The sequence below is a fragment of the Ochlerotatus camptorhynchus genome, unplaced genomic scaffold (assembly GCF_037179485.1).
Source record: "Ochlerotatus camptorhynchus isolate MF236.1 unplaced genomic scaffold, CSIRO-AGI_Acam_v1.1 ptg000137l, whole genome shotgun sequence".
In the NCBI taxonomy this organism is placed as follows: domain Eukaryota; kingdom Metazoa; phylum Arthropoda; class Insecta; order Diptera; family Culicidae; genus Ochlerotatus; species Ochlerotatus camptorhynchus.
Window position 1 is genome coordinate 2996936 of NW_027040627.1, and position 15417 is coordinate 3012352.

General features: G+C 37.9%; 1 protein-coding gene across 4 annotated transcripts in view; it reads right to left on the reverse strand.

The window, feature by feature from the left end:
* Nucleotides 1–14602, reverse strand: part of LOC135700491 (proton channel OtopLc-like) — a 53574-nt gene extending 38972 nt beyond the window's left edge. Inside the window, exon 1 of one of the 4 annotated variants that reach the window (XM_065221022.1) lies at nt 14405–14602. In XM_065221022.1, coding sequence (XP_065077094.1) covers nt 14405–14508 — 104 coding nt within the window. In that variant the 5' untranslated portion in view covers nt 14509–14602. Of the gene's footprint in view, nt 1–14386 lie in introns of all 4 variants that reach the window. The other 3 variants (XM_065221021.1, XM_065221024.1, XM_065221019.1) reach the window with 3 other exon arrangements.
* Nucleotides 14603–15417: the final 815 nt, after the last annotated feature.

Genomic DNA, 15417 nt, shown 5'->3' on the forward strand with positions numbered 1-15417 from the left:
ACAATGTTTCCATAGATGTTGATCAATCTTAACAAAACATAAAAAAGTTATTTCAGTTACATTATAGAAGACATCGAAATGCTTTACTCAATAGTTTCGCCCGCCGCAATTGGCCACTTTTTTGATTTCGTACCACTATGGGACGTTCTGCATTTTTTCGGCATGTTTTTTTTTTTGTTTTTTCGCTCAAAATTCTAAACATCGGTAATGTTCTGCAAACCTTAGGGCTTTCTGCAAACTGCATTTTTTTGCGAACATCCTGGACATTGAAAGATGTATACTCCAGGAAAGTTATACGAACGTCAGTGAAGATCTCCGAACTCTAGGAAAATTGAATGAACTTCAATAAAGTTCTGCGGACCCCACGAAATTCTTGCAAACTCCAGAGAAACATAGAAGTTCAACATTCTTCAAGGAAGTTCTGAAAACTTCAGGAAAATTCTACAAACTTTAAAGATGTGCTACAAACTTCTGAGAAATTCTTCAAACTTCAAAAAACATTCTGCAAACTTCAGGAAAATACTTCGATCTCCAGGAACATTTTGCGAGCTTCTGAGCAGTTCAATACACACCTGGTAAGTTCTATGTACGTCAGCCCTCTTTTCGAAAATCCTTTTCAATGTTCCAATGGAACTTCCCATCGAAACCCAATCGCTTTTTCAGTGTTATTTTTCGCACCAAAGTATACCTTGATCCGTAAAAGCCCGGGTCAAACATTTTATGTTCAAAAATATGCATCTCAGAGATGCCATGGCCGATTCAATTGATTTTTTTGAATATCATTCCGGTGAGTGGTTCCAATACCTGTTATATATTTTAAAACGTGCTGGCACGGGGGTGTTTTTTTTTTTCAATATTTATCATATATCTTACTTATGATAAAAAATGATAGAGAACAATCAAAAGACCCCATGCCTACCTTGGAATCGGTTCCGGATATTCCAGATTATGGTTCTACATGGTCAAATTTGATATCTTTCATAACCATATTATGCGACATATAAAACCACATCTACTCGACGAAATATGAACAATGTCACTCAAATCTACAACCATAAAATGGCGTTGTACAAACGGCTCCGGATGTTCCGGATTATGGTCAAATTTGACCAAGGTTGCAAAGACTCATTTCAGCTAAAATAATATTTTTCGGAATAATAAAACCAAAAGATGGTATGATGGCATGTTTTACTTGTAACTTACAAGAAGAGGTTACAAAGTATGCGTTGGAAACATAAAACCTGTAAATTTTGCTTTCTATGAGTCACAATCAGCGATTTGCTGATCGCTGAGTGAGTGAGTGAGTGAGTGAGTGAGTTTGTGAAAAATCGCTGATTTTGACTCTCATGAAGTGAAATAAACAGGTTTAATATGTCAAACACATTCTTTGCAACCTCTTCTTGTATCCTACCAATTCAAAATTTGATCATGGCATCTAATTATTTCATAATTTAGAAAAACATTGTTTTAGCTGAAATGAGTCTTTGCAACCTTGAATTTGACATCTTTCATAACCATATCAAGCGACATATCAAATCACATCTACTCGACGAAATATGATCAACGACATCTATATAGCCATATGGTCTCCGTAGAAGCAGTTCTGGATATTCCGGATCATGGTTCCATATAATCAAACCATCTCTCATAGCCACCTTAGAAATGGTTCTGGATATCCGGATTGTTGTTCCATATGGTCGAAATGATGGTCTCTCATGGTTATGACAAGTGAAATATAAAATCACATGTTCCTGAAATATATCCAATAACACTCAAAAAATTATCCATATGCCGCGGATACACTTGTATGGTAAACTATGAGCATGAGCATTATTTGTATAATACATTATGAGCACATTCATGGTTACACTTGTATAGTTGTAGGATGTGCTCATAATTTATTATACAAATAATGCTCATGCTCATAGTTTGTCATACAAGTGTATCCGCGGCAATAGTACCATATGGCCATAGTAAAACTAGTTTGGATATTTCTGTTTATCATACGACACATCATCAAATCATATCTACTCGATGAAATATTTATCACTACTTGTTATTGGCCAGTTCTCAACTTAGTGTTCTTTGATCACTTCCAGGGTTACTTCCATTAATTAATTTAGCTTTATTTAGGAGGCTTTCAGCCTTAGGCTGGTTCGCCTCCGTGGGTTACTTCCACTCACTTGCTATAAAAAAAATGTTTTTCCGAATTATGAAATCATGAGATGGTATAGCGATAATTAGTACTTGTAAGTTACAAGATGAGGACGTGAAGTATGTGTTTGACACATAAAATCTGTCAATATTGCTTTCAGTGCGTCACAATCAGCAATTTTACGACTCGTGAGTGAACGCTCACGAATCATAAGATCGCTTATTGTGACGCTCTGAAAGCAAAATTGGCAGGCTTTATGAGTCAAACACATACTTTAAACCCTCGTCTCGTTACTTAACGAGTACAGCATATCATTATATCATCTAATGATTGCATAATTCCGAAAAATATGTTTTTATAGCAAGTGAGTGGAAGCAACCCTGATCACTTCCACAATTTTTCCAACCCGAAAAATTCATAAACAGAACTGGAAATTGAACCCAGTCACCTTCAGCATGGTCTTGCTTTATAGCTGTGGCTTAGCCGAGTGAGCTAAATCAATGACATTCAAATGAAAATTCATTAATCACAATGGATACTGTGAGAAAGACTTCAGACGTTCATAAAAAAAAAAAAACGTTTGGTTTCAGAAAAAAACCGTTGTGTATTATCTTTATGATTCCAAATATTTGGTATCAATGGTCATTATTCAGGGGTTGGCAAGCATTTAAAATATGTATGAATGAATGTATTCACGGGGAAAGATGGTTCTACATTCTTTTTACCGATATCTCTCTCAGTCAGCCAGTTTCATATACGCGATTAGAGCAAACATTCATCTACCTGATGTGGTGTTAGGCGCTACCTTCATTCCAAAAGATTAGTTTTAATCATATGGCGAGCCATCGGTTTGAGAGCCGTTGGTCATTTCGTCGAATAGATGAGAATTGAGATATCGCTTGATATGGAGATAGCAAATTCAATCACATGGAACCATAATCAAGAATATCCTGAACCTGTTCTAAGGTGGCCATATTGGTCTATGCTTGTCGTTATGAGTAGCACAGCGTTGCCAGAATGTTTTAAAGCTTATCGGTATCAAAGGTTTTAAAAAATCGGTATTTATCGGTATTTACTATTTCAAATAATTTTATATTTTTGCCGTTTTTGAAAGCGACATTTTTTTACTTTTGCACTATGATTGGAAAATTCTGGAAGAAAACTCCGGGGAATGTTTGAATTAGCTTCTGGAGGAAGCTGAAAACAACATCCATAGAAAGAATAAATAAGCTCTCCTGGAGGAAATTTGAGGAAAGTTCTGAGAGAAGTTGGAAAAAACATCCACGAATCTTCCAAGGCATGAATGGAGAAACGTCTGGCGAAAATTCAAAGTAATTTTCAGAAAAAAAAAATCAGATTTCACATTAAAATTTCGGAAATCGGAAATAAATTCCAGAAGTAGCCATTTCCAGGGAAGCCCGAAGAAGCTCGGAAAAAACCTTCCGATAGAAGTAAAAAAAACTAACTGGACAAAATTCCAGAACTAGACGAAAGAAATTTCAGGGAGATGTTTAATTGAACTTCCTGGGGAAGACAGAATAATCTTCCTGGAGACGCTGGCAGGTGGATTGAAAAAAATTCTGGAGGAAGTCGGAAGCCTGAGCGCAGTCGAGAGAAACAAGGACATAATTCCGGAAGAAAGAGCTCTTGGGGGAGGTTCTAATGATCCAGAAAATTTTCCAAATGGTCATAAAACATCTCTGAAGTTTTTGGAACATTCCTGAAATGTACTTAGGATTATTCCATATGTCCTCGAGCTGTTTTGGAGTACTCTGATCATCTTTGAAATACTTGGAACTTCTCTGATTAATATGAGACTACCGGAATATCTCTAATCAACTTTGAAGGTCTCTAGACTTTCTTGAAGATTACGAAATTTCTTAAGCGCTCTCACAATTGAAGTTCTCTGATCTTCCCGATTTTTCTAATTTTCAAAAGTTACCGACACTGCCATTAATAAGCACGGAACTTCCCATAAAATGTTCTCACAATGTGCTAATGTACGTGTAACTTCCCTTACGTTTCTTAAATTTGCATGAGCCCCTCGGAACATTGCTGAAGTTTTCGGTAATTACCTGAGTTTCTCGGAACTCCTTTAAAATTTCAGCGATTTCCTTGAAATTTATAGATCTGATCTGATTGCCCTGATGTTCTCGGAGCTTCCCAAAGTTCTCTCAATTTTCCTGAAACTAATGGAACTGTCCCGAAAACCATTAAATTTTCCATACGTTCTTTGGGCTTGGGAAGTATCCAAAATATTTATGATGTTTCATAAAGTTCACTGGAGTTCGCTGGACCGGGTTTTAGAATTTTAACAGAAGCTATTGACATTCTATAATTTATCGAAACTTACTTAAAAGTCTGGACTTTTCTGAAGTTAGTTAGTTTTCTTTATTATGGTGGCTTTCAGCCTGAGGCTGGTTCGGCTCTGGTGTTTTCTGAAGTTTCAGAACTTTTTAAAAGTTTCTGCAGCTACTGTGGATCCGCAATCAAAATCTAGAAGCATCCCTGAAGTTCCGGGAAGAATCATTCGAGCGAAGGCTGAAGAAGCTTCCAAGGGAAGTCGAAATAAGTTTCTGAGAGGAATCGTTAATAGAAAATTTCAGGGGAAAGTTGGAAGAAAATCCACGAAGTTAAATAATGTTTAAAAAGTATTTCCTGATTCCCCCGGAATTACCAGAAAGAGCCATCGACTGTTTATCGATTCATGGGTAGCCAAAAACGGTGAGGAAATCGAAACATTGATCGAAAGAGTATCTATAAGACATTTTTGAAGATGATTTTTTAGAATTTGAATTTTTTTTGAGATATTCAAAAAGATGCAAGTCTCACACAATAATTTTCTCCGAAATTCTGAGTGCAGGCAGGCAATAATTATTTTGATTATTTAAAAATCGGTATAAATCGGTATAACACCTCAAAAATCGGTATTCTAAGGAACCTTATCTGTATATCGGTATCTAGTTCGAAAATCGGTATAAATACCGATAAATCGGTATATCTGGCAACGCTGGAGTAGCATTGGTCATATCCAGAACAACATGTGAAAAGGGCATACAAGCTTTTTGTAAACAAACCTTCTTATGCCCTTTTCTCGCCATTTTTTCGGTCCATCACCTTGCCGTAACCCCCTTCCAGATGCAAAAGGACTTGAGAGTGTCCCCGATACTCGAAAAACGCACATCACTCGATCCATCGTCGCCTTGACCAATCGCGTCAGTTTATCCGGAAATTCGTGCTCGTGCATAATCTGCCATAGCTGATCTCGATCGATTGTGTCGTATGCGGATTTGAAATCGATGAACAAATGATGTGTAGGCACGTGGTATTCGCGGCATTTCTGCAGAACCTGCCGAATCGCGAAAGTTGAATAACGCCTGGTATTGCCCCACGAACAGGCGGCGGCATAGAACAGTAACAACGATTCAAATGAAATTTAAGGAGTTCATTTAGATTTGGACTTCACATAATTGTATATGTTTGTTTTTTGTTCGTTAAATGTAAAGTTCACAACTGTCCAATTAATTTATTTTATGATGTGTAAATAAGTTCGCAGTGGTGAATGTCCCTACTCCTTAATTAATAATCAAATTGATATAGTCCAAGTCCAAGTCTAAATTTCCTAGTCCAAGACCTAATGTATTTTTTTTACCAGTTTGAGGTTTCGAATGTTTAAAGCCTCAGCTCGTTTAATACATTTTGAGTAAAAAAATGACAAATTTCAAATATAATTATGCTAAAGGTTGTTGGGTTAAATTTCGAAATCTAGAATTTAAAATAATAAGTGCGACTTCAGAGAATTTTTAAAATTCTGAGGTAGGAAAATAAGTTAAAGATTTTAAACTTATTGGAAGAAATTTCATGTCATAGAAAATCACTCAAGATATTTTATAAAAAAAATATTTCAAACTTGAATCATTGTTATTCTTAGATTTGCAACCAAGAAAAATATTGGAGATGTAAGACTTTAAAACATTTCAAGATCCTAGATTTATGAAATAAAAATTGTGGTTAAAATTCTTTCAAATGTCAGATCCAAGAAAATTTGTTCATGAAATTTTATTGGATCTGACTATTTAAGAGTATTCCGATGAAGATTTCAAAGAAATTTTGAGGAGAATGTAACATAATTCTGACTATAATTTAATAGAAATTCTGATGAAAAATCAAAACAAATTGATGAGAAAACTTAATTTAATTTTTTAGAACAAAACTAAGGGAAAATCATTTGAGGATAGTTCCAAGAAAATTTATAAGAAACGTTCAAGTGATCATATTTTGACGTAGGACTACGTCTTTAATTTCTATACTGGGGTTCAAAATAAAAAGAAAAATCAAAATTCAGTCTCCTATTGATGAATCTACGAATGGAAAATACGAAATCTATGAATGGACCAGCAGATGGAAATGATGAGAAAATGAAAATGACGTTTTGCTACCTATCAAATCGTTTGGAATATTTTTTAGTACATCATCACTTTTGTGGTTTTGGATTTCAAACCTAGGTGTCGCATGCACTGGTGTAGTTTCGCGTAGATTCATTAATACAAAACGTCAAAGTTCGTCCACTTCTTTTTCAAGGTTTAGTAGAAAATCATTTATTGATTTATTTAATGAATCAAATTACCAAATTCATGTAATTGGGAAACACAACATCAAATAACCAGTACGAGAATTATATATGGGATTTGTTAAAATTTACTTATGGCAGCTGATAGCTGATAGCACATGATAGCTTCACAATAACAGCCACTTTCGGGGTACTAACAAGCAATAACTTCCATCCAATAATAAATATTCGGATAAGTAATAGTTTTCCACCACACTGAAAATTAATCGCGTTGGCGGAATGCAAAGCTGAGTCCAAAAACTAACGGCGGGTTGCTGCGCTTGAGTACAAACGATGTTTTGCAAACGCTGAAGCAAGCGATGTTCGAACGTAAACATTGCACATTGCGTTAATGCTCAGGTAAGTGCAAAACCGTGCTTACCCATAAGTGCTATGCTGTACCTTGAAGACTGTTTTTGAGTTATATTTTTTTGAAGTTTTGGATTTTCGCTCAATACTCCTATGCGTCGTGACCATGTTACAGTCGCTATACATCGATGGAGACGCATATATTTGGGTTAAAACTTGCCATGAAAACGGACATTATTTGTGGATTTTAGCAACCTTGTCCTTAAATATATGCACTGCACTTCATTATTGATGGCTCAAATTGCAAACTAAATTATGTGTATTTTTGGAATTCATAAAAATAGTTAAAACTACTGAATATGAACACTTCACATTTCTTTCCAATTCAACTTAAAAGCATTTCAATGTTCAAAGTGATTATTAGATTTGGTTTCCGTTTTGCTTTGCATAGTCGATCTCAACTTGATCGAAAAAATCTTGGTTCAGTTTTACGAAAAGTGCACCAGTAATCATTTTTTCGCTCAACAACATCCATCTGTCCATAAGAACAAGACCAAGTGCTCTAAATGCACGCTCTGCTGTAACTTGAGTGCACGGAACACTGCGAGCAAATTGAGCCAATCTTTATAGTTGAGGCTTGTTTTTTTTTGTGCTGTTCTCAGAGCACAAGCACGTTGCGCTCAGTTGAAATCCTTGGCCGGAGGGCAAGTTCCTTTAATTTCTCCTCAATGATATTAGTCTTGGAGGGAATGCTTTTTGCGCAACATAGCTTCCACGCGGCTTACAGATGATGACTGTGTATGTGATGAACTAGCCTACGGCTAAAAATCACAAAAATAAAGAAAAAAAAAAAAAAAAATGATGACTGTGAGTTCGGCGAGTCACTTTTCTCGTGCAATTGAGCCTCTGTCGTACGGCGAAGTTTTTCCCACAAGCTCAGAATTTGTTCAATAGCGACACATTTGTTTTCCTCGGTGAGAAATTCTGAGCCACCATAATTGATTCGTGGAACAAAATACACGGCAGCTAGGAAAGATCTGCTTTCACATAAATTTCCTCTACGGCTGTTCATGGCTATGGCTAATGCCACCGCGATATAGTTGTTAGACGATTCTTCAACTCCAAGCAGACACTCGAGCAAAATTCGATGAAGATCCCCCATTGTCGATTCATTTTGCAGGGAAAGTGTGGCAGAGTAAACTGCTTCGACGAATTTATCGATGAGAGTCCAATCTTCTGTAGTCATGATCAGCTCATTGTTTTCATCCACTAGCTCAGTGATGAATGTCTTGTGGTCCGAAACATGAGCCAATATGGAGTATGCGGAATTCCATCTGGTGTCACAATCCAGTTTTGGGATTGGAACTTGACTTCCTTCGAAGAACTTTCTTAAACTAAAAAAAAAGAAAGTTAATGGAATGTGGGTACATGAGCTGTATTTTCTTTGATTTACTCACCGTTTGAATCTTGTTCAATCTTTCCTTCAATTTCAAGGACTTTATCGCGTCGTATACACACAGTTGACACAGTTACGCTGTCCACAATGGCATTCGCAATCACATTGAGGACATTTTCTTCATCGATGTTCCCTTCTAGGCTATCAGTGGTTTCTTGCTGGTCCGTTTTATCGCTAAAGCTAAACTCCTCATCATCAATATTGATACCGCCAAAGCGTTTCGTTGAACTTCGTACATCAGCCTTCGAAAAATTTGCCCCGTTATCCGTAGTGACCGCAGCACACGGATTACTTCGGATTTTATATTGTGTGACATATTGATATCGTACACGGCCAACGTTCTCAGGACGAATTTCCCATCGCTTAGAAACTGAATACAAACGACCAATACACTTCGTCCTCGCCTTTTTGCAGCATCGAGCTTTACGCAAATGAGTCTGTCCTCTGAACTCATTTGTAATTTTCTTTCGAAATGGTTCCACCGTGAGCGTGACGTGATTCAGGATCAGGATATTCCGACGATTGATTTTTGCGTTTTCAGCTGGACCTAGCATGTTTATCAAATCTGCTATCCCCGGCTGTTCCAACACACCGAACGAAAGGCCTTCTTGACGCAACACTGTGTTATAAAGTTTTGGTCGATGGCAACTGGTACAGCAGGAATTATCCGCTTCTGAGGCTCCTCGACATTGGAACCATTAGCTACTAGCACGTCCGTGTACTCACGCTGGTGCAGGTTTTGAAGATGGCGTTTTAGGTTACTAATTTTATCCACAGTTTTTTAGTTGATTGCCACAATACCTGCATTTTGGATGAGCTCCTTCCTCCCGCAAGAAAGCGTTCATAATTGCGTCTATCATTTCCCGCGCCAGGGATAGGGTCCGTTCGAATACGGATGAGTTGGCCATTTTCAAACGGTTGGAACTTATGAATCACCGGGTAAAAATGAAAATACTTCTTCGCTCCGATGATCAATATAGGATTGGGCGATCTTGGATCGATCTTTTTCATCCCGATTTCCGATTTTTCGTATCGATTCTTTGTCGACGAAGATATCGAAAAAAAAATCGAGTTTTCAATCGACCTTTTAAATCTTCAAAAAAAGTAGAAGGGTCTGTGCCTAGGGGCACGAGTGGAAGCTTGACGTAGGACCACTAGTGGACGGAATAAATGTGAAAAGCATTTAGTTATTTTAATTGATCAATTATCTATTATCTTATTTTGAATTGTATGCGTACCAAATTTGTAGTAATATTTTTCAAAGAGAAAGTTGATTAAGAGAATCAATCAAAATCACTTGCACCCCTGCTTCCAAGTTTGGTTACAAGATTACAACTCTGGAGAGCATTTTGTGTGGTCATTCGGGGCTTGTGGTTCTGAATATGGACAAACAAGCACAGATAAATTCTATTCCAACTCTTTACTGATGAGCTTGATGGCCCTGAAAAGGGCCGTTCTATTGAAGAGGACATCCATGGCCACTTACGCTTGGCGTGTTTAGTGTAGGTGACATCATCACGGACCTCATTTTCCAGGAACACTTTCAGCACACCTCGTAGATCAGACCGGATATACGTTTGACACCACCACGGTGAGCCAGACGACGGATGGTGGTTATCTCGAAGAATTTGCGTTTGGTTCTGAATATGGCGATGAGTGTGAAAAATATTACGCAATTCTATCCTCCCTATTCGCACGCGCACGAGGATCGAAGGCGAATGCCACTTCGACTTGTTTTGTCTACTTACTACTCTCTGACGACTGTGCTGGGGAAGCAGCATATGCATGTAGGTAATCGGTGAATTTGTTAGTTAATTCGACGCTTTTGGACAATGCTGGACATTTACCAGTTTTTCAATACTTTCTTGTTGAAAATCCACTTTCAGAAGCATTGTTATCGATGCGTAGCCATATTTCTGATCGATTGGTGTAAAAATTATTGAAATAGGACCAGAGGCAGCTGAGTTATTAACGTTCAAAATCTTTCTTAATTTGTTACATATTCCATTTTCGGTTTTCACAAAGTGTATCCCCATATAGAAATCAAAGACGTAGTCCTACGTCAAAAAATCAAAAGATCAATCTACCAAAGAACGATTCTTTGGTACCCATTTAAACAGGGGATCGATTCTTGAGTCAAATATAAGATCGATCTTTCTCTGAAGATCGCCCAAACCTAGATCAATAAACAAGAAACGACTATAGAGATTGCTGAAGTTTATCGTACGCACACTACGTCATGTATACGTATACACAAAATGTTTTCATCAGGAAAAAAAAACTTCATAGCGGAAAATTTTCCCGATGAAAACAAATCACTGACACAATCATACTTTAGCAATTTCTATTATCGGATAAGGGAAAGTTTTCCCTACACGATATGGTGTTGGATTGCGTGGTTGGCCTTCGCTTTATGAGGAAACCTTTTGAGAACGATTTGTCTACAAATGCTAAAGGGCCCTTTCTATTGTTAATCCAGAATTTCTCAAGGCCGGCGCACAATGGACACGTTTTCAGGTTTTTTTTGACAGCTAGCCCATGCATTATCTGTCAAAAAACTACAAGGGACAGCCCTTTGGGGTTGCACGCAATTGTGGCGCAGGACTACGTGGGGTTATATAATAAGAGTTATTTGTTAACTGCAGCAGCCCTAATAAAAATAACCATAAAAGAGAGCTTAACGACGTGTTCGGGGTATCATCCAAACCAGGCCAGGTGGGATAGTTTACCCATCCGGGATACAGTTCGTTTATGGTATTTGTTTATTAGGGAGGAGCTTGTGTATTGTGTAGTAATGAGAATTTGAGTGGGGTTCTCTCTGTCTATACTCTTTAGTATAACGCGCTTGACATAGATGGCCCACAGCGACTCACGAAGAGCTACTGATTCCGATCAATTGCAGGCAGTCTTTAGTTGTTTACTGGAGAACGCCACGGGGTAATTGGATAAACACCGTTTGGTGAGACCAGATGGAATTCAACTTTGAAATCTGTGTTAGGGAAATCGCTTTTCGCAGGCAATCGGTGATAATTTTAATTATCATAGCAACAGTTGCACATTGGTGCAATTTTCAATAGTGACATATTGAAAAATGATAGTCTTAATTTTAACAGATTCGTAGAAAAAATTCCTATCGATTGGGGTAGAAAAAAAATGTTGCCTTCAAGAACATGGTATGTTAGATTTAAACAGATCTAGATAGAGCTGGAATTAGGCGTAACACCTTTTTTTTTCCTTTGGTTTGTTTTTTTCCGTCGATCTTGTTTTCCGTGCTGAGCACCAATGCTACGACGTGCCAGGAAGGCAGCTCCCACACCTGGACCCTACCTATCGACCCATCAACTCATGAACCGGGGACCAACGGCTTTACTTCCCATCCGAAGGAAGGCGTGATCAGAGATGTTATTCCTCAGAACTTCCCGGCGGCGCCGACTGGGATTGAACCCAGGCCTGCTGGGGTGAGAGGTAATCTCGCTTTCCACTACACCACCGGCGCCGGTTCGTAACACCTTTTGTAAACAATGACTTCTCTCGATGATTTTTAGGAATTCACGGCACGTCCACACAAACCAACATTGCTGTAGGGTAGTCTTATCCCATCTGATTTTGATGTTGATTTGCGTGGGCGAGCCTTGGCTTTCAAGACATCATTGAAAGAAGTCATGGTTTACAAAACCTGTTACGCCCTAATTCCGGCACTATCTTGATATGGGAACTGACATCCGATTGATGACCTTGACAAATGTCCAAACAGAACTTTTTTACAAATTTATGGTGGTCCTGAAAAGGACCGTTTAGTTGTGATGGTTGAGTAATGCTGATTTAAACACATATGAGGCTGGTGAGCTGTATGTTGTTTGGAATGGGGGTGACGCGCTTGGCATAGATGGCCCACAGCGACTCACGAAGAGCTACTGATTTCGATCAATAGCGGTGTGGCTTCTTCCTCCTTCTATGGATGCCCAGGTGGGCTGCAGCTCGCTGCTTGCAAGCAGCCTTTCGTTGTGTACTGGAGTACACCACTACTCACCACACGCAACGATTGAAACCATTTGGTGAGAACGGATGGAATTCAAGTTTGAAATCTGTGCTAGGGAAATCGCTTTTCGTAGGCAACCGGTGATAATTTTAATTATAATAGCTACAGTTGCACATTCGTGCCATTTTCAATAGTGACATTTTGAAAAATGATTAAGTGTTACATTTAATAGATGCGTGGAAATATTTCTGATCGAATGGTAACGAATTGAAATTGAAATTGGTCCAGGGGCAGCTGAGTTATTAACGTTCAAAATCTTTCATAATTTTGTTACATGTTCCATTTTCGGTTTTCACAAAGTGTACCCCATATAGAAATCACAGACGTAGTCCTACGTCAAAACCCGAAAACGTATGCATTGTGCGCCGGCCTTCAGTCCTCCACGCACAGAATGACACTTGCTTATGGGATTTTCCCATAAGAGTAAAGACTAAAGAGGTACAGTATCGCTAGTCTGCTCTAAACTATTCTATGAGGGAATTAAGAATAAACGTAGGCGCAACTGTGAGAGGTGGTTTCAGCTGTGCTAGCTTGCACTACCGTGAGAACGCTCCATTTCAAATTTTAATGTTTTTAACATGCATACCATTTTGATAGACTGAAAATCTATTCCATCTGCAATATGATTAAAGATATCAAAACTAGAATCGAATTCTGATCGATTGGAAGTTGTTCCATCATAATCGGTCAAGAAACAATTAAAAGGGAGCAATGTCCAATTTTCTAAATGGAACATGTTGGGTACGCAAAGAATAAAGGTTTTACTGAAGAGTTGGGGATTAAAATATACCCAAATCTATATCTAGGGTATCAAACATTCTGTTTATGTGACAAACCATTTTTTTCCTCCTGTTTGTATGTGACTTTCCCAGAGTGCTCTCCTACGGATTATCAACAACAAATTTCATATGGAATAAGTTTTGTCTTCTACGGATACATATACTATAATTACAATCAATAAAAAATCCCTTCGAGACGCCAGGTCAGACAGCCATGCTTGACATACACAGTTTTGGTCACGAACTGCTCATTTGCAAATAACTTTGCACAAAGTTGACAAAACATAGTTCTTTTTGAAGCAGTAGATATAATAGAGTTTAAGCTTGTTATAAATTCGTAAAAAGGTAGATTTTAATTCTAGTAATAAACGGTATAGGCCAGAGAACTACTTTGGCATAAGCGCCCATTTTGGGCCAGAAAAGCAGAAAACATAAAATAAATCCATGATTTCGGCGTTAACAAGTAAATTATGCGTTTGGTACGATACTTTAGTTAATAAGCTACCAAACGAAGTCAATAAGAACGCGTGATATGAGTGTTTGGACCCATTATTCTCAAAAACAAAACAGGGGCTCGACCGAATCAATTTTTATCTTTTTCCGATAGGCCGAAGTAAATTAATTGGCGTTTCAATGGCGTTTCAATGTGTTAGACCGAGTTTGGCGTCCAGCCATCAGTCATAATAATATTCCGTTTGGTGCTAAACTACGCAAGATTAAGAAAGACTAAGTGCGGGTTATGCTTAATAGGCCGGAAATGGGGTAGTCAACCCTATGTTTTAGCGTTGCAAAAATGAAGTGAGAAATGCTCGTTGCACATCTTGGACTTGAAATTTAAAAAAATCATTGGTGTTGATTCAAATGTTAAGATTTACCTACTCTTTGCATATCTATAGTAAACTATGATCCTAATCTATAAATTACTTTAAAGATAAACACATTTCCACAACAGAGTGAAAAGTTATTAACAAATGAGCAGTTGGTGTGTACAACTGTGCATGCCAAGCATGCAGACAGCAATGAAGGGAAAATTACTTACCGGCTAAGATTCAATTACCTGAAGGTCACCGAATTCTTCTTATAATTTTTACTGCTGCTGCTGGCGCCGCAGGCACCGCCAAAGCTGTTGTTGTTGCCACCGATGCCGTTGCTGTTGCTCATGTTTACCTCAGGGCAGGTTTTTGTCGACTAATTGGTGTTCACACTATATCACTTGCTTCCTTTTCAAGTTGATCTGCCAGCTATAGTAGGTCAACAAATGACTGGTAGTTCTCGGCAGTAGGGACCGAACTTGATCGAAAGAGATTTTTTTTTCGTCCTGAGTACTTTATACTCCAACTATAACAAGAGCTGTACACAGTTCCACTTGACTTCACAACCGGTTAGATATGATACCGTTCATCGCCGAAGCTGCTCAGTTCTACATTGAGCAGATGAGAGGTGACATTGCTGATATCGAGCACCGAACAGCCTTCATTGTAATAAAATATATCACTAAATTAGGACGAGCTGATAGATTGTCGTGTACGGAAAAATACTGATGTACGATTTGCGTATTGTAATCGAAGAAGAAATTGTATATTTGGGTTGGTGTAGCAGGCGTAAGTTTGAATTTAATTTGTAGTCTGTATAGTTTGCATCTATGAACAAGTAGAGGGAATCTTTCTTACTTTCTTCATATTCCTTAGCTGTTGCGTGCAAATGGGAAGATTAAATATGACTGCTCTAAGGTTATGATTCTTTGATGTATAAAATTTACTTTAACTCATTGCACAGTGGTCCCAAAGCTACAGTTAGGAGGAATGCATTATTTGCCCTCAAACAATTAGAGCGTCCACGCCAACTGACGATTCGATTTTATTTCACCCTCTTCGAATTCCATGAAAGTTCACATAATTGTTCACTCTCGCCCAATTTTTCAAAATGGCGTGTTCATAGCACAAAAACGGCTCATCTAATCAAAATGATGTCTGAGACAAAGTTGTTGGAAACTAGATAGTCTTTTAAAAAATACACACTGAAAAAAATTACATATTTTCGTCAAAAAAAAGAAAAAATATTTTAAGGCTT